The sequence below is a fragment of the Mercenaria mercenaria genome, chromosome 12, assembly GCF_021730395.1.
Source record: "Mercenaria mercenaria strain notata chromosome 12, MADL_Memer_1, whole genome shotgun sequence".
NCBI lineage: Eukaryota > Metazoa > Mollusca > Bivalvia > Venerida > Veneridae > Mercenaria > Mercenaria mercenaria.
The window spans coordinates 7,326,469-7,346,202 of NC_069372.1; the positions used below are offsets into that span (position 1 = coordinate 7,326,469).

The following is a 19,734-nucleotide window of genomic DNA, read 5'->3' on the forward strand; positions in this document are numbered from 1 at the left end:
AGTTCTCAACATTTTGTATCTGGATAAAAGTTGGATATGTCTGCCAACAATATCCGAAATACTTAATAGCAAGTATGGTGCGAGAACAAGAACATGCTATTTAATTACCCCCTCAAAATAAAATCGCATATCTTTCAGGCACAGACGCGAGTAATTAAGAATGGGCCATGCGGTAAATAACGAGAAACCGACCGTGTCGCATCTTCGTTTGGTAGATTCAGGTTGCTTTAGTGATGCATAGCTCGGTATATTATCTGTTTCATTTTCTGGAAGAGATCAGTTTAAATTTGTATTTTTAGGAATCACATAACCAAGGAGAACAGTTTAGTGGTACTGCACGAAATTCAAAGCCTTGGTATAGTTCCATAAAAGACCTCTGGAATGATTTCATTGGATATTTATTTAAAAGAAAGACAAAGCCGGAGTCAAAGCCAGAGTCAGAGCCAGAAAACATCCAGCTACAAACCTTCACATCACTCACAAGCATCATAGAAGAGCTACTGATGAATTCAAACATAAGTTTGAGTATGTTCTAGTAAGATGATTAAATGCTTTGATTTAATTTAGTGTCATAATAATTTGTTTAAACAATATCTATTGTTCAAATTAATTACATGCAATTCATACAACATACACACTGCAAAGTTATAGCTGTACAATATGACAGAACAAATTACAAATGGTGTTAATTGCGCACAGAATTGAGGAGAAAGCTTGGAGCTTATACTAATGCCTCGCTTCTGAAGATCCTATAATGCTGCACTTACGGTGTTTCAAACATTTCAGTTATATGGGTTTAAACCTAGTAACGTAAAACAAAAAATAAAATAAATATGTAAAGTAAAGGTTGAAGATAAGAAATAAATGAAAACTTGGAATTAATAGCTTAGCAAGCATGAGCAGCATAGGTACAATGATAATAGTTGCTATGATATCAGGTATCGCATATATAATGTTAGTTGAATAGGAAAGAGTGAAAGATGAAAGATGTTTTTTGGGTTTTTTTATTTAACGTCGCACCGACACATGATATGTCATATGGCGTCTTTCTAGCTTTAATGGTGGAGGAAGACCCCAGGTGCCCCTCCGTGCATTATTTCATCACGAGCGGGCACCTGGGTAGAACCACCGACCTTCCTTGGGTTTAGTGTTTGAATTGTTGGGTTTGAATGATGTAGTCATGTTGAAATATAACCGTGTTTGTGTTGGTGTCAAGAGTGTCATTTCCAAAACGTTGAATAATTGTAGTGATAAGTGTTATGTTTGCTAGATTTAGATACAAATTTACAAAACCTACAGTGGAAATGGTTTGGCTTAGAGCTTATTTCAACAAATTAATTAATGCATGAATACTTCTCTTAAATAGAAGCAAAAGGTCCCGGCCACACATCAAAGGAACTTTAGAGGCTAGTCCTTCCAAAAACGCAATATTAGGTTAGTGTTAAAGATTACATAATCATGATATTTCAAAAATGCTTCTAAATTCTCTTTTGTAACAAAGTATAGGAAAGGAAACCTAAGTACTGAAAGAAGTAAGACAAGAAGTTTCAAATTTGTTAAAAGAGAATTTCTTTCCAAATTCCAACTCCAAAATGTAAAAATAGCTGATATCTTTTGCAACATTTAGTTTACATCTTGCAAACATCAATTTTTATACTCCAGGATAAAGATTTAAAATTTCAGACTTTGAAATAAGTAAAAGTGGGTGGGGTTTGATAAAATTTATCTGCAAAATAGTACAAGGTTTTGGTACATGAAATGGATACTGTTATTAGTACACAAAGGAATGCTCACTAAAATAAATATGAAAAAACTCTGAGTAAGAAAGTTATTGTTGATTTACATTCGACTTGTTGTGAACCTTCAAAATCAATAATTCATGTTTTGTGAAATTATAGCACTGTAGAGGAAAAAAATGAAATTTGTTCACTATCTTTATTTTCATTTTGCATACCGTAAGCTAAAACAGTTTTAGTCTGTTTACAAAGTAGTGCAATGTCATATGAAAAGGGAAGTAAAAGAGTATACTTCCCTTAATACATTAAACGATTATGGTTGCAGAAGTCGAGTTGTTTGCAATAAGGGCCTAAAAATGATTTCATTACAGTGGAACTTCCGAAAACCGGACCTTATAAAAACCGGAAACCTTTGAAAACCGAACAAAGCTCAAAGTCCCGGGGTTTTTTTTGTTCTTATTTCTATATATCTTAACTTCTGAAAACCGAAACTTCCGAATTCTGGAAACCGGACGAGTTTTGAAGGACCGTTTATATTTTAACACTAAAATTAACTTCCGAAAACAGAACAGCAAAATATTCGTTGGATTAAAAGTGCGACCTGTCTTTAACATATTGTTATTCCAAAAACGCCCGTAGCAAGTTGTCAACATGTTCTTTTTGTAATAGCAGTAAAATTTAGGCCATAGTTTTAAATTGAAATATCAAAGAAATTAAAATTTAGAAATTTGTTTTATAAAGGTATTTTTTAAAAAGAGTATTTATTGATTAAATTAAGAAGATCTTCTATATAGATTTATTATGCAGATAGTATGCAAACAAGTGTGAAGCCAAACTATATGATAACATATTGGCACTTTTATGTGACATCTGGCATTACCTGTCCAGAACTGCTAATTGCAATTATCATAAACTGGTGGGTCTGCTATCACTAGGTATCATTAATAAGCTTGTTGTCATGTAGATATAATTTGAATATTAAATAATGGTATAAGTTTATGGCTTTAGATGTGAGAGGGTCATCCAGGCACTTTCAAGCTTTAAATTTGATTGGCTACAGATAAAAGTATATTTCTTTTCATTGGTTAATGGGTTTTTTTCTAATATAGTCTCTCCTAAAACTACATGTCGCGTCTCCACAGACACCTAACACTGCACCTATATCAGACTGGAACACCTTTGCCTCCGGTGCAACTTGTTTTAACAATCTTCTTGACATACAAGAAATGCTAGCACCACTATCTACCAAACATGATACACTATTTTTGCCAAACTTAACTTCTACAAAATGTCTATCTAAACTGGTGCTAAACTCGATTTTAGGCTCCTGTGTACCTGGGGCTGCAAAATTTGCGCAAACTCTCTGAATGCAACACAAAGATTTCACTTTAAACTTTCTTGGTGCCATCTTTTAAGCTATGAGAGAATAGTAAAACTAACAAGTAAAAAATTCTGTAAACAGAATTTGAAATATTACCCTACAATTACAGTTATGACTTTAAAAATGTTATAAAAATCCAGTATAGACGTCCTTACTTGCAGAGCATGTAAATTTACATATAAATTATTCTGCTGTACTATTTTATATTTTCACTACATATGCTAAACTTTGACAGTACTCCTACCTTGTTCCACATATACGCTAAAGCAACAGAGGTCTGACTGCCTCTTGAGTACCCTACACAAATACATATAATGAAAAAGCCTTAAGCGAGCATAACCTGCTCAATATAACTTGAATATTTTACCTTTAAAGACACTGATTCTGGTATGCCTGGTATGTGGCCTATGGAGATGATAAGGTCTGCGTATTGGCGATAAGGGCCAATACACAAGTCGGGACCATTGGTAGACTTGCTTCTGTTTATCATAATAAGCTACTGTATAGCTACTGTGCAGTAAATAAATTGCAGGTGATATTTCTCACCTTGATAGCAAATCAGTTCTCACCTTTATAACGAGTTTAGAAAGCTTGATTGAATTAGGGCTAAATAAGAAAAGTGATAAGATACAACAGTATTTTTATCATATTTTTAATAAAGTAAGTTTTTTAACATTGCTGTTTTTTATTATCAAAAATATAAAAAATGCATTCAGGCACATAGCTTTTAGAAGTAATGAATTATTGTGTATTTTAAACAATGATATATCTTTATTGCTGGATTTTATTATACATAAAAGAACGTTAACATTATTTAGACAACACAAGAGGAATTAAGCATTTTTAATATATAACATCCTTCTGTCTATATGCCTTCTTTATCTATTAAAAATGCAACTGAACACTTCTTTAATTTCTAATAAAATCCAGCAATTATAATTTTTTTTTCGTTTTTATTTTGTTACTTTTGATAAAAAGATCATAATCATTGAATAAACAAACTTGTATTTTCTCTTATTAAGTTTTGAATAATTATTTTATAGTGAGAATTGTTTTGCTATAAGAGTTATAATTTAATTGGCCAGGGTTTTACTCAACACAACTGAGCAATCAAAATTAGTATCTTATCAATTAAAATGATTTTGTGTACATTCTGAAAAACAAGACTAAAAAAAAACAACAGCATTTCAATTAATAAAATGAAAAACACAGGAAATAACCAATTTACCTGTAGGCAATAAAATTTATGATTCTCTGACAATAATTAGGCTACATGTCAAGGCTACAGGGGTTTTATGGACCCTTATCAGACTGGACCAGACAGGATCTTGTATATTGGGGATTAAAAAGTCTGGTATTTGGGGGGGTCACTTATATAGGAGATTTTCTTTGCCTTTAAGAAAGAAAACTGAAGCAACAATGCAAGTAAGCAGCAAGCATTTAAAATTGAGGAAATGAAAAAATAATTACAATTCAAATTATACCGGTTTTAACTGTTAAATTCAACAAAATTAGCCTCTATCATTGGACTTGGTGAAAATGTACTTCACAAAAACAACAACTAAAACTAAGTTTTTTACTTAAGTCGCAAAATGTGAATTTTATCATTTAGATTTCACACTGTTTAAATTTCAACAACTTGCACACTTATAAAAAGTCTCAGCAGTGAATTTAAAATCCCTGCACAAATTTCCCTTTCAGTTTGAAGAAAATATCAAACTTTAAACAAATTCAACAACATGACCGAAACTTATATAAATTTAGGACTCAGACCACCTTTTCAAAATTATCTGGTCAATATATTTATACTACTAAGTATTATAAGAGGATAATTAATGAGCTGGGGATCAATCTTGATCAAGCAGATCTCAGCGAAAAAAAAAACAAATAGAGCAACTGTACACCCTTTTAGGAAAAAATAGGGACATTTTTGACAAAGATATTTCAGAATTAGGGGAGACTAACATGCATTTCCATACCATACATACAAAAACAGAAAAGCCCGCTAGTTATCCTCCTTACCGTCAGTCCCCTGAAATGCGAAGGGTCCTTGACAAACAGCTGGATGAGTATCTTGAGGCAGACATTATTGAGGAGTCAACATCTCCTTATCATGCCCCTGTGGTATTGGTCAAGAAAGGAAACACAAATGAGTACAGGTTCTGTGTTGACTTCTGGAGGTTAAATGAACAATCGGTCCCTATGTCATTTCCCATTCCCAGCTTGCCTGATGTATTTGACACCTTGGCAGACACTGTACCTGAGATTTTCTCCTCTGTGGATTTGCGCAGTGGATTTTTCCAAGTACCCCTTGACCCAAAAACAAAACATCCATCACCTACAGAGGAATTTTCAATTTAAAGCGCCTGCCTATGGGTCTTTCCAATTCGACCTTGACCTTTCAAAGCCTAAAGTACAAGGTATTGAAATATATGAACTTGAAGTCAGCCTTGATTTATGTTGATGATGTGCTTTTATTTGATAAATCATTTGATTCCCACATGTCCCATCTCCAACAGTTGTTCCAGTTTCTTAGAAGTGCTAATTTGAAGCTTTATCCAGCAAATTGTGTCGAAAGACGGCATTAGAAAACATAGAGAAGCTGAGAAATTCCAAGAGTCCTTCAAGTGCCAAACAGGTCAAAAGTTTCCCTGCAACAGCAAACTTTTTTCGCAGGTTTGTAAAAGATTTTTCAAAGATAGCTGGCCCTTTAAATCAGTTGCTCACGAAGAATAAAAGATTTTAATGGACCACAGAATGTGAAACGTCTTTCAATGAGTTAAAGAAACGACTCACTGAGGCACCCATCCTTGCCTATCCAAAGTTTGAGTTACCCTTTAATTTAACGATTGACGCAAGCGACTACTCAATAGGTTTTATTCTCTCGCAAGTCCAAAATGGCAAGGAACATGCAATTGCGTACAATGGTCGTGCCGTACATCGAAATGAATTAAAATGGCATATCGCAGAGAAAGAAGCTTTGGCACTAGTTGAGGGCATACAGCACTATAAGGAGTATTTGGTAAATCAGAAATGTAGAGTTTACAAACAATGTATCTCTGAAATACTTGCAGAACATAAAGGACTGTAATGGTAGGTTAGGTAGGTGGAGCTTGTTACTGCAATGATACAATTTCGAGTTTGGTTTGTGCATAAGCCAGGAAAACAAAATCCTGCAGATTATTTGTCAAGACAGACATATGAAAATAAGCCTAGCCAGTCACCTGACATAGATACATTTTTTAATGTTAACAGTTCTGCTAACACTTCAATAACTGAGGTCACTTTTATTTATGAAGATGAATCACAGGAAGCAATTATAGCAAGTCTACAAGATTTAGTTAATTTGCAAAAGCCATGTCCAGACTTTAGGGATATTTATATGTATAAATTGTTGAATGTTGTGCAAGAAGATACAGAAAAGGCCAAAACTGTTGTAGCTGAAGCCTACAATTTTGAATTAGATGATGGTGTATTTGTCCATCTTTATCTTAAGCGTGGCAAGAACACACCTCGAGAAGACCGTCTGGTAAAGCAAGTAGCTGTACCAAGGGTTCTTCGGGACGATGTTCTTCGCTCGTATCACGACTGTGTTTTAGGTGGGCACCAAGGTTTTGATCGTACTTATATGGCGCTCAGGAATAAATTTTACTGGAGTTCTATGTACCAGGATATCCAGCTATATGTGCGTTCATGCGAAGTGTGCCAGCAGTCCAAGCGGAATTTTCATGCTAGACGACCACCCCTACATCCGCAACTAGTCAGTGATGTGCTTGATAGATGGCGCATGGACATTTTGAGTGGTCTGCCTACTACTAACTTGACAGCTGCTCAAAATGGTGTGAGGCTCTCCCGCTCCGAACCCAGGAGGCCACTGAAGTAGTCGCCGTTTTCTACAGAGAAATCGTAACTCGGTTTGGCGCACCGAGAGTTCTAATCACGGACCGTCGGAAAATTTTCACCTCTAAGTTGGTGAAAGTTGTGTGATTTTTTCCGAATCACCAGACACCTCACCAGTTCCTATCATCCACAGACAAATGGTTCTGTAGAGCGTATGAATTCTGTTGTTCTGCAAGCTCTGCGTGCTTATACCCAGAACCAGCAAGATGATTGGCCAGAGCTGTTACCAGGTATCATGATGGCCTATAGAGCTACACCTGCGACACAGTCTACTGAGTACTCACCATATTTTCTATTATTTGGCCGTGAAATGAAGATGCCAATTGATACTGCATTGGTCCCTAAGGAGCATATGGCACAAGATCATAAAGTATTCTTTAGCAGAATACTTCAGAACATGGATGATGCAAGGAAAATTGTGATGGAAAATGCGAGAGGGCGCAAGAGAGGTACAAGTCACAATATGACAAGACAGCGAAAGAAATTGCCTTCAGACAAGCACAGAGAGTGTGGCTGTATTGCTCAAAAGTTCCACCAGGAAAGGCACCAAAGTTGCACAGGAAGTGGGTTGGACCCTATTATGTGGTACGGTTGTGTCCAAATGATGCATACAGGTAATGGAACTGCCAAACAAACAAAGAAGTAAAATCACTTGTCAACGTACAAAGGATGAAGCCCTACTATGACCCAGCAGACCGTCCCACGAATCCCCTCCCAGAGGAAGACAATGATGCTGAATTGGACCCTGAGGAAATCAAAGAAGACCTAAACCTGCATGAAAAGGATGAAGGGCAGCAGGACCAACCAGTCAGACCACGGGACTTGCAGCAGCCTCCAGTACAGCAGCATCCAAAACGGCAAACACAACATCAGCAGCAGCCGCAGCCTCCACAACAGCATCTACAGCAACAATTACAACAGAAGGACAAGCCATCCACGTACAAACAAGCCGACACAGCAGAATCAAGGGAAAAGAGCCCAGACACATGTCAAGACTGCTCGAAAGGCGCATGTAAACCTATTGCTGAGGCTGAGATTTCAAAAAGTTTGGAAGCTTGGTCCAACAGACGGAAAACGTTGTACAAGCTGCGTTACACAGCCCAAGGGAAAAGACCAGACTGGCAATTCCAGTGCAAAGCTCCAGACAAATTAAGAAGGGAATTTCATGCTGAGAAAACCATGAAAGGTAAAAGACGCCGACGTCCACCAAATAAGGGAAAATTCAAGTACTTTGAGAAGGCATCAGTGAATCAAGTCTCCACAGCAAATCTTAAGGAACTCAGACAATGAAAACCCAGAATGCAACACAGGTGGTGAGTGAAGAAACAAGCTCTGATCAAGTGTCCACTCCACTCCACAATAAACTCTTGTGCATCCGCATCATAAAATGCAAACCATATTTTTATGTTCAACGGGGATCTTCAAAGCCAAAATGGTGCACTTTGCAGGCTGCCAGGGCACTTGCAGAAGATGTCTACATTGAGCATGACACACTTATAACAGAACGTAGAAGACAAGATAAACTGAATCTTCTCAATATCAGGCTAGATAGGCAGGAAGGACGACCAGCAAAAAGGATTTTTACTGAACTGCTCATTGAAACAGAACATATAATAGAAGTTTGCATTGAGGACAATGGCAAGTACAGCTATCTGATCAGTCATCAGAATAAAAACATACCTTCAGACTGGTATGAAGGAGAAGATGTACCTAGTGTGCTATTAGAGAATTTTTTAAGACTATTGAAGAGTGAATTTCAGCGGCTACAATAGAAAGGATGCTGATGTGTGTAGAGTAGTATAAGTTTGCATTGTAGTAGATGTATTGTAGTACAACAAATTTAGCAGTAGTGTTGTGTTATTAAAGTGCAGTATATTAAAAATTTACAGAGATTATTGATTAGAGTCAATTACATACAAGCTGTTTCGTTAAATCAGTAGATTAATACATGTGGCAATTTTAAAGATAGTAGCCAATTTAGTCAGTATCATTAATGTCAGTTTTCGTGGGAAAATTTTTGCTTTTAAAGTTTCAGTTATTCCAAAAATATGCACAGTAAGGACTAAGGTCTTTGTTTTAAGTAACTGAACTGCTAGAGTTTGCTCAGTTTGTGTATTTATCCTAAAATATAATTATATTATTAAAAGGTTGGCCAGTCTTTGATAGGATAGGAGCAAGCTTTTATGTTTATACGGGCCCGTAACTTTAGTGAGCCTCTATCTTATCTGACATTGGTGTCAAAATTTCGGATAGTTATTATCCGATTCATATGAAGGATATTTTGCTTTGCAAAAAGTTAACAAAGTTTGTTTCTACTGTATTTTTATTACAAAAGTGTTTGATATTTTGCAAGATTTTGTATCTTACGTTTTGGACAAAGCCACCTTTAAGTTTCATTTCTATACAGACATGTTGAAAAGAAAGAATACTTACAGAGAACAGATTTTATTTTCTTAATCACGCATTCTATACAGAGTCATAGTTATTTCCAATTCATAGATATAATCTTATGTCTGAGATTCTGATTTACCTTCAAAGGTCATTGTGTTGCAAAATTAAGCAGTATAATTAATGGACTGCTCAAATATGGTTTAAGACTATGCTCACAGATAACTGGTAGCAAGGTATACAGTATATGATGGTGTACTCAAAATAAAAGATTGTTGTGATATTTATTATATATTTAAAAACTAAAATAAGTTTAATGTGTGAAAAACGGCTATGGCAAACAAACAAAAAAACTAACATTGTAAAACAGTCTTAAGTGTTGTGTTGAATGATGATGATGATAAAAGGATGATGAAAAACTAATGACAGTGCCATGATGAGCTGAAAGGTGATGTGCAAATACAATGAACAGTTGGAGAGTAATTAATCATACATGCTATAAAGCTGTGAATAGAGATGAGTTGAGAAATGTAATGAACTGTAAAGAGACAAGAGCAATGATGCTATATGAAATAAAATACAGTGATGATTACAGTGATGATTAAAAATCAGAGTTGAAATAGCAATGGTGCTGTGTTTATTATGATAATATAATGGTGTGAATAAGACTGAGGGCAGAAGTTGTTAAACATATTTATGACGAAAAAAAAATGACACAAACTATAAATGAAAAGGATGTTTTGAAAAATATTGTTGTTTTCCTTGAAAAGTAAATCAGATTGTAATTAAAATGATTGTATCATTATTCAGCATTTTAACATATATACACGTGTAATGTAAATATGAAATGGTACCATCTGTAAATAATGTAAATATTTCACAAAAAGAGAGAAAATATAATATTATGTACTAAGAAAATATTCATGACATATGTTTAAACTATGTTTTACTATGTTATAATGACTATGTTTTTAATATGTTTGGGGACAAACATAATATGCCAGGGGGAATGTGTAATAGCAGTAAAATTTAGGCCATATTTTTAAGACGAAATATCAAAGAAATTAAAATTTAGAAATTTGTTTTATAAAGTTATTTTTTTTAAAGATTATTTATTGATTAAATTAAGAAGATCTTCTATATAGATTTATTATGCAGATAATATGCAAACAAATGTGAAGCCAAACTATATGATTAGATATTGACACTTTTATGTGCAGATATGTGACATCTGGCATTACCTGTCCAGAACTGCTGATTGCAATTATCATAAACTGGTGTGTCTGCTATCACCAGTTATCTTTAATAAGCTTGTTGTCATGTAGATATAATTTGATTTTAAATAATGGTATTAGTTTATGGCTTTAGATGTGAGAGGGTCATCCAGGCCCTTTCAAGCTTAAATTTGATTGGCTACTGATAAAAGTGTATTTCTTTTCATTGGTTAATGATTTTCATTTGCAAATCTTGATGAGCAGTTTTTTTGTTTTTTTTTTGTTTTTTTTTTTTTTGTTGTTGTTGTTTATTTTGCTGCTGTTCAAGGAGTTAAGTTTTAGACACAAAAGTGTAAAGATGTTTTAAAAGTTCCTGGCATCTCTTGTCAGAAATAGTGGCATATCAATGACTTATATTTTAGTCAGCCTATTTAACTTTGAAGGAACATTTTTAACTTAACTTTGTTTTTCAAATACGGGCTTTTCGTGAATTGTTGGAACTTTAACATTGCAGATATTATATTATTTACTGGAACTTGATTGTTATTAACTGGAAGGAAAACTTAAATTAAAAGATCAAAAAACAGTAACACTGTGTTTTATCTGTGGTGTGGAAAATTATTTGAAGGTCAAGTCTGAAGACGGAGGCTTTTAAGTCTGTCAAAATGAGGTTCTTTTTATAAGACTCGATAGAATCTCACAGGAGCTCAAACCCAGCTAATTTCCCAAAGACTACAAAAATCAGCCGGTACCGCCTGTGAGCCCGAGTCATGACCCCAGCACCCTTGGAACGATAAGGGGCATCTATGACATTTTATTTATCTATTAGCGACGAGTTTATTTTCACACGCGTTATAATTACAATGCTCATTTGATGCAAAAGTAAAGAAATAATCAGCGAACACTTTAATTTGTTTTCAATTTATGAAAAGTGATTAGTTAAATATCTTACGAGTGGAAAACTTTCTTAATGTTTGAATGAAAGAAAGATCGATGTTTTGATTGATTTAGTTACATCGTTTAAACTATGCATTATCAAAATAAATTAAATATTGAGGAACTGGGGACTTCAAAGATGGTAAAAATGTCAGTGGAAAATGTTTGAGTAAATGCTATTATTGTTTTATATACAAAAATGGAAATTTATCATACAGAACAGAACATAACTTAATGTTTGTAAAAAATTAATTCATTAATAATTAATCAATTAATTAATTACTTTATACAAACTTGTACAGTTATAAAGGATAATAATCTCTTTCATCCTATGTGCAAGAAAACATAACTTTAGTGCACCACGTCCACTTTGCCTGCAAATTTCCAAAATTCTAAATTCCGGAAACTTCCAAATACCGAACTTTTAGGCTGGTCCGGAGGTTGTTCGGGTTTCGGAATTTACACTGTATTAATTTTTATTGATTTTAAAGATATAGCAGCCAAACACATACAACTAACTTTGAAATTGTACTTTCTTAAAAGTCTTTAAAATATGGTATGAAATTTGGTTTAGAGGTCGAATCAATGTTCATACGTACAAAATAACTTTCAAATCTCATCCAAAAAATTACTAATACACAGCAGGTATGTCAATGATCAAAACTCAAAAAAAATACTATTACCCTCACTTTACGTAAATAAACTAAAATTAACCACTTTTGCAAGATGAATTTACAGTAATCGACCAACAAGTGCAGCATCTTAGATACCTGTACTAAGGTATTCATTTTGTAGAATGTCATGTTATGCCCTTGTAATGCTAATCCGACTCTGATTTTGATCAATGAGAAATATGGCGTCGATACAGAGTTGAGCTGACGGGGCGTTAAAGTTTTACATGTTTAAGCAAACCTGGTACATTAGAAAGAAAAACTCAAAAGTACAACATTATTTGTTACACCGGTATTGTACAAAACCTGTGGGTTTTTTTTTTCTTTATACAAAAGCCTAATATTTTGTGTTGGCTGTACTTTCACGAAGACCTCCGTTTTCTTATTACATTCATAATACCATATCCTTATCTCACGCCTGGTAAACTACAGAGCTACCTCTTTAAGAGGTATACGGTAAACTGTTCTGTCGCAGCTTCCGAGGTAGTGCACGTCGCGATAAAAGAACATCAACAAAGATGAGTGTCATCATATGTTTTGCATTTTTACAAGCAGTGTATCGAATATGAAAAATCGGGGAATGGTAGGCGATGTAGATATGATTTAACTTTACAGAGAACTTTAAGTTTGCTAATTCATTCTTAATTTGTGGTCGTGGTGATGTTTACCAACAAGCTGATTTAGCAGTAAATTTGGCCATTTCGTCATGAAAGCACTTTCATTGTCAAATATTTACATTTTAACTAAAATTAAGAAGCAAACCGAGTAGGCGTGAGATAGCTGTAAAATATACAATGCATTTGGAAATAAAATATGTACCGAAAATGGTTCGGGAGTAAAATTATTCACTTTTTATTGTGAGAGATAGCTCTGTCGTGAGGGAGATAGTCATGTCGCTAAGGAGATAGCTCTGTGTTGCATGAACAGAGCTCTGTGTTCATAATTTAAACGTTTTAATATTTACTTTGGGTTGTCCTCATTTGAAATAATATAAAGCTACTGTTCCTTTTGATGTACATATGTATGAATTTTCAGTGTATTGTTTTTATAAAGGTTTTTCATGAGGTTATAATTGTAAATTTTGAATAGTTGTACATTTTATTAACCCTTTTGCTCAGGTGAGTTATTGTGATCGCTCGATGCCCGTCGTCAGTCGTCTGTCTGTCTCTCTGTCAACATCTATCTTGTGTATGCAATAGAGGCTGTATTTTTAGTTGATCTTCATGAAATTTAGTCAAAATGGTTGTCTTGTTTAAATCTAGTTCAGGTAAGAAAATGTATTATCTGGGGCCAAAAACCAGGTCACTAGGTCAAATTAAAGAAATACCTTCTCTATGCATTAGGAACTGCATTTTACACTCTATCTTTATGAACTTTGATGAGGATGTTTGTCTGGATACAATCTAGAATAAATTTGAATATGGGATTACTGGAATAAAAACTAGGTCACCTGGTTAAATCAAAGGAAAGCTTTGAATATGTGATAGAGGCTAACGTTTTTCAATTGCTTTTCATGAAATGGTCAGAATGATTGCCTTGATGAAATCTAGGTCAACTTTTAATATGGGTTATCTTGGATAAAAAAAACTAGGCAACTAAGAAAAAAAAAAGAAGAAAAAAATGTGTTTGCAATTGGAGCAGTATTTTATACCGGATCGTTGTGAAGTTTTATCAGAATGTTTGTCTGGATGAAATCTAGGTAAAATTGAAATATGGGTCATCTTAGATACAAAAACTAGGTGACCTGGTCATTTGAAAGAAAAACATTGTGTACGCAATAGGTGCTCATTATATTCATAAAATTTAGACTGATGGCCTCGATAAAATCTAGGTCAAGTCCGAATATTGATGATCTTGAGTCACAAACTAGGTCGCTAGGTCAAATCCAAGGAAAGCAGGGACTGCATTTTACAATGGACGATATATGAAATTCAATCACAATGTTTGTCTGGATGAAATCTAGGTCAAGTTCGAATATGGGTCATCGAGGGTGAAAAACAAGGTTGTCTAGTTAAATCTAAATAAAAATCTTTTTATGAAATATAGACTAAATTTTTACTGGATATTTATGGAATTTGATCAGAATGTTTTTCTTGATGAACTCTAGGAGGAGTACTAATAGGGGTCATCTAATAGGGTTCAAACCTAGGTCACCCAGTAGAATCTAAGAAAAACTTCCTGAATGCAGTAGGGTCCATATTTTAGGCAGGATGTTCATGAAATTTGATCAAAGTGTTTGCTTTCATGAAATCTACGTCAAGTTAAAATATTGATTATGTAGATTCAAAACCTAGGTCACCTGGTCAAATCAAATAATAACCTTGTGTATGTAATAGCGGCTGCATTTTCAGTTAATCTTCATGGCATTTTGATCAGAATGTTTGTTTTGATGAAATCTAGACCAAGATTAAATAGGGGTCATCTTGGACAAAAGCTAGGTCATCTAGTAAAATCAAAGAAAATCACTGTGGATTCAATAGGGGCTGCATTATCCAAGATGACCCATATTTCAATTTTACCTAGATTTCATCCAGACAAACATTCTGATCAAAATTTACGAAGATCCGGTATGAAATACAGTTCCAATTGCAAACACATTTTTTTTATGTTTCCTAGTGGCCTAGTTTTTGATCCAACATAACCCATATTAAAACTTGACCTAGATTTCATCAAGGCAATCAGTCTGACCAAATTTCATGAAAATTAATTGAAAAACTTCAGCCTCTATTGCATACTAAAAAAATACTAAATTTTGACAGAGAGACAGACAGACGACTGACGACGGACATCGAGCGATCGCAATAACTCACCTGATCAAAAGGGTTAACAGAATGTACAACTATTCAAAATTTACAATTATATCCTCATGAAAAACCTTTATAAAAACAATAAACTGAAAATTCATACATATGTACATCAAATGGAACAGTAACTTTATATTATTTCAAATGAGGACAACCCAAAGTAAATATTAAAACGTTTAAATTATGAACACAGAGCTCTGTTCATGCAACACAGATCTATCTCCTTAGCGACATGACTATCTCCCTCACGACAGAGCTATCTCTCACAATAAAAAGTGAATAATTTTACTCCCGAACCATTTTCGGTACATATTTTATTTCCAAATACATTGTATATTTTACAGCTATCTCACGTCTACTCGGTTTGCTTCTCAATATTAGTTAAAATGTAAATATTTGACAATGAAAGTGCTTTCATGACGAAATGGCCAAATTTACTGCTAAATCAGCTTGTTGGTAAACATCACCACGACCACAAATTAAGAATGAATTAGCAAACTTAAAGTTCTCTGTAAAGTTAAATCATATCTACATCGCCTACCATTCCCCGATTTTTCATATTCGATACACTGCTTGTAAAAATACAAAAAATATGATGACACTCACCTTTGTTGATGTTCTTTTATCGCGACGTGCACTACCTCGGAAGTTGCGACAGAGCAGTTTACCGTATACCTCTCAAAGAGGTAGCTCTGTAGTTTACCAGGCTTGTATCTACAAAGTACTGAATGTTACATGGGTCCATGAGTATTTTAGCAATTTAGGATAGTTTTATTCATTTTCTTTACATCAATTTCTTAAAAGTCCACCCCTTTCTCATTTCTGCATGAGGTTTGAAAGTAGCAGTATGGGTCTCTATAAATTAAGATTTCTGTTTCAGACATTATTTCGGATCGTGTGAACGACATCGCAAGGGAAGGAATCGAGGAAACGATAGAGGAATTAGAGAAAAGACAGATTAGTTTCAAAACACAGAGAAAACGTAACTGATATACATGTTAAATGTGGTATCAGACTGGAAACAATAGCGGTTTCTGAAATTGTTCTTATGCTTTTCATAAATATTTCGCAAACAGTCAGGTCTATTAATTATAATGGATAAAGTTTAAATGTCACATATACATCGACATATCTAGGGAAATGTAAGGCCTTTGGAATTTTGAAAATGTGTTTCTAGGTATTGTTAAATCATTGATAAACAGCTTGTTACGTGCACTCAAAGAATGAACAGTTGCTAATTTGTAGTAAACTTAATATAAATTTGTCCAAAAATCTAAAATGCCTCCTCGACATTTTTGGCAATTTGTTCGTTGAAACATACGGGTTTTGTGCCAGATATTATTCGTATCCTATCCAAATACAACTTAGAACACTATTTGATTGAATTTGAACATTCAATGTGCTTTTCGTCGAAATTATCTTGGAAAACAACCTGCAAACATTCACTGATTACGTATGAACAATCGAAATGGATGGAGCGTATGAAAATATGTTCAGATTTCAGCAGATTCCGAGAAGGGCATTCTGAACTGACACCTTCAAACATTTGGCGAGTCGCGCTTATGAAACCAGACAGTATCGAACTCATGACATTCCTGGCAAAATTATGTTGTACACCGGTTACAAATATAGAAACTACTTGTTTTGTTTGTGTACAGCATATAATGACTATATCTCTCATGTAGCGTTCCATTGTCAAAATTCTGGTCTTATAGCAATATGTGATATTTTCTTAAGACAAATTTCAGTTCTTTCCGAAGAATTTCATAAACTGATCACAGACAATAAAACCAGATCGTTACAATTACAGTATCTACTTGGATATGTTGACAATAGACTGACAAATGTCGTTACCCCTGAGAAATACGCAGATATCATGTGTGCTGTAGCATCATATTTAAGAGATTTATTTAATACGTATACTGTTTTACAGTCATGAATCTGTATGAATGACAATATAATATAAGAAAAATAGCTAAAACATGTGAGGTAATAATCCTGTATCATAGCTTCGCTTTCGTCCCTATTTCGCTCTTTTCGAAGCTAATGTCAATGGGTTTTATTGCTTTATTGTAGTTAACGAAGAATGTGCAATAGTATTTAGCCTTAAAATGTGTGTATTTTTTAAGGAAATACTATAAAACATATATATTTTGATGTATGATATGATAACCACGTTAAATAATTTTGTAAATAACACAGAGGCTCTGTACTCTGTCTTTATAAATTGATTTGCTTTTCCTTTATACATGCGATAACAGTTCCTCTGTATTTATACAGATATTTGTATATTTGTATTATTATATGTGACTCTTCATTGACTTGGAGGAAATAAAGTTATATATATATATATATATATATATATATATATATATATATATATAATATATATATATATATATATATATATATATATATATATATATATATATATATATATATATATATATGATGTGACTTTGTATTCTTCAGTGAAGAGTGAACAACGTGTGATGTGTTCTTAGTGTGTGAAGTCCGAGTTAATTGGCTGGGATAAAGTTATAGAGAACACCCGGTATACCGGCGAATGTACCCTAAAATGTAAATCTTTGTTCGAGACACATTAATACATATTTCCTTGAGCAGATTAAAGTATCACATAGATCCAATGACCATTCAGTTTAACAATGTGTACGTATAGGCATTCGGCACATTTGTTTGGTAAAACAACGGTGCTAATATGATGGAAAAAGAAACATTTATAGACATTCTAACTGTCTATTGATGTTTTATCACATATATATAGCATAAAATGGTTAATGAAAGTTAGTGCGAATGATCAACAGGAAAGCGCAACGACGATGTTGAAAAGTCGAAACAATGATTGTGAAAAGTCGAAACCACGATGATAAAAACTCGAAACCACGACGATGAAAAGTCAAAACAACGAAACCACGATGACGTAATGATGAAACAATGTTGAAACTTATGGGTTTTATTTTACGCGGCGATGGCCATAACGGGACACAGTACAGATATCACAATAAGTAAATTAACTTTCAAACCGTTTCCACAAGAGTCTGTACACAGATGCCGTCTATCACACACAACCTTATCTAAAAACTCCTATGTCGAAAATGGGAACTAGCTTTGTAAAAATGCAGAATAAAATAATGGAACTTGTGCATGTTTTGTGAAATTATCACCTTGGAGCAGTGTGTGATGTTTCAGTCCATTCCAACCAGTTGATGCTGAAAAACGAACTTCAATAAGTATACAAGAGGGACATCTGTATCGGTCAACTGACCTAGTTTATAACCCAGGTGTTAACTCAAATTTTTTTAAAACAAATATTCAGACCAGAACGCATTAAAAATGATATTCCAATAAAATTTTATTATATAGACGTTTATATTTGTTGAAATCTTATTCAATGATATTTTACACAGTTTGTGTCGTTTTTACTATGTTTGAAAGTGTATAGACTATACCTTTTGGAAAAGTCGTTTATATCTCTAAACAAATTAAACAAAAAATGTTTTATTCACTAGAAACAGACAATTGTGAGTGATGATTGTGAAAGATAACAAACGTTTGAAGATTTCAGCAAATAAGATTTCATCTGATGTACTACTCCACATTATGTAAATTTTGGTTGTGGTTGTATTTTAAATTCTCATGATCGATTTCATTTACATTGTATTTGTAGTTATTGACAGTTTCATTCAGTTTAATATTATTTTGACTTTTGATATTCTATATATTTTTCATGTAAATATGAGTATATTAAAATAACAATGATCAAACTTCTTTTTGTTTTTGTTTTACACCCTACAATTCAATTGTCATTTTGAAAATTTAATCATTATCTTGACTTGGTCCGTAAGACAGTGGGCAGTTACATAAAAGCGGCTTGCAATATGTCTTCCCTTGATTTCTCCTTCAAATACTTAACAATACCAATTATATTATATATCAACAAAGAACTCTGACGATGGTTATTGGAATTTTCTGAGACAAGGAAAAATAAAAATTACTGCATGAATCTACTAAGTAAATACAGTTCGGTATGCGTCATCTATAGAATGAAAGCATCTGACATCCCGGATAAATATATACACCATCTATGACTGAGTAATTTGAACAATGACGTTTTATTTTTATCCCTCATTTCCTATTTATTTCGGTTATTCTTCTCATGGTTTCTTGAACATAAACCTTCAACTTTAGCATGAACATATAGCTGATGCATTTAAACACATAATGAAATTTTCAACCAGATGCGTTTTTATTCTGCAATTTTAACGGTTATTAGCCTAAAACAGCATCGATCTACAAGCATAATAAATTCAAAGCTGTCTGTGGCTTAATGATATACGTTGGAATGGAATTGGGGAGGGTCCTAGAGAATGCTTTAATAACTTTTGACCCAACTCATTTATATCTTTCCTGTATGCTTATAAACATATATGTGTTTATATCCAATAGGATATGATGCGAATAAACTAGTATTTTTTCTATATAAACTGGTGTGAACAACTGAATTTTCTATAACCCTGGGTTATTATACAAATATTACAAAGCCCTCCCCCCACCCCGACAATTGTAAACAAGGCGTGCTATTATGGCAAAAAGGCACAACCCAGTCGTGTATTAACCTCTTATTATTGCCCCAATGCCAATACCTATAACGTAGTGAAAAAAGGTATTTGTGACGTTTGGCGA

The 19,734-nt window shown here is 33.8% G+C and overlaps 1 protein-coding gene across 4 annotated transcripts in view; it reads left to right on the top strand.

Annotated features, from left to right (window-relative positions):
• The window catches only part of LOC128547196 (uncharacterized), a 51,151-nt gene extending 33,767 nt beyond the window's left edge, over positions 1-17,384 (top strand). For 3 of the 4 annotated variants that reach the window (XM_053519082.1, XM_053519083.1, XM_053519084.1), the window contains 2 exons: positions 300-525; positions 15,911-17,384. In XM_053519082.1, the coding sequence (XP_053375057.1) occupies positions 300-525; positions 15,911-16,020 (336 nt within the window). In that variant the 3' untranslated portion in view covers positions 16,021-17,384. Of the gene's footprint in view, positions 1-299; positions 536-15,910 lie in introns of all 4 variants that reach the window. The other variant, XM_053519085.1, reaches the window with a different exon arrangement.
• Positions 17,385-19,734: the final 2,350 nt, after the last annotated feature.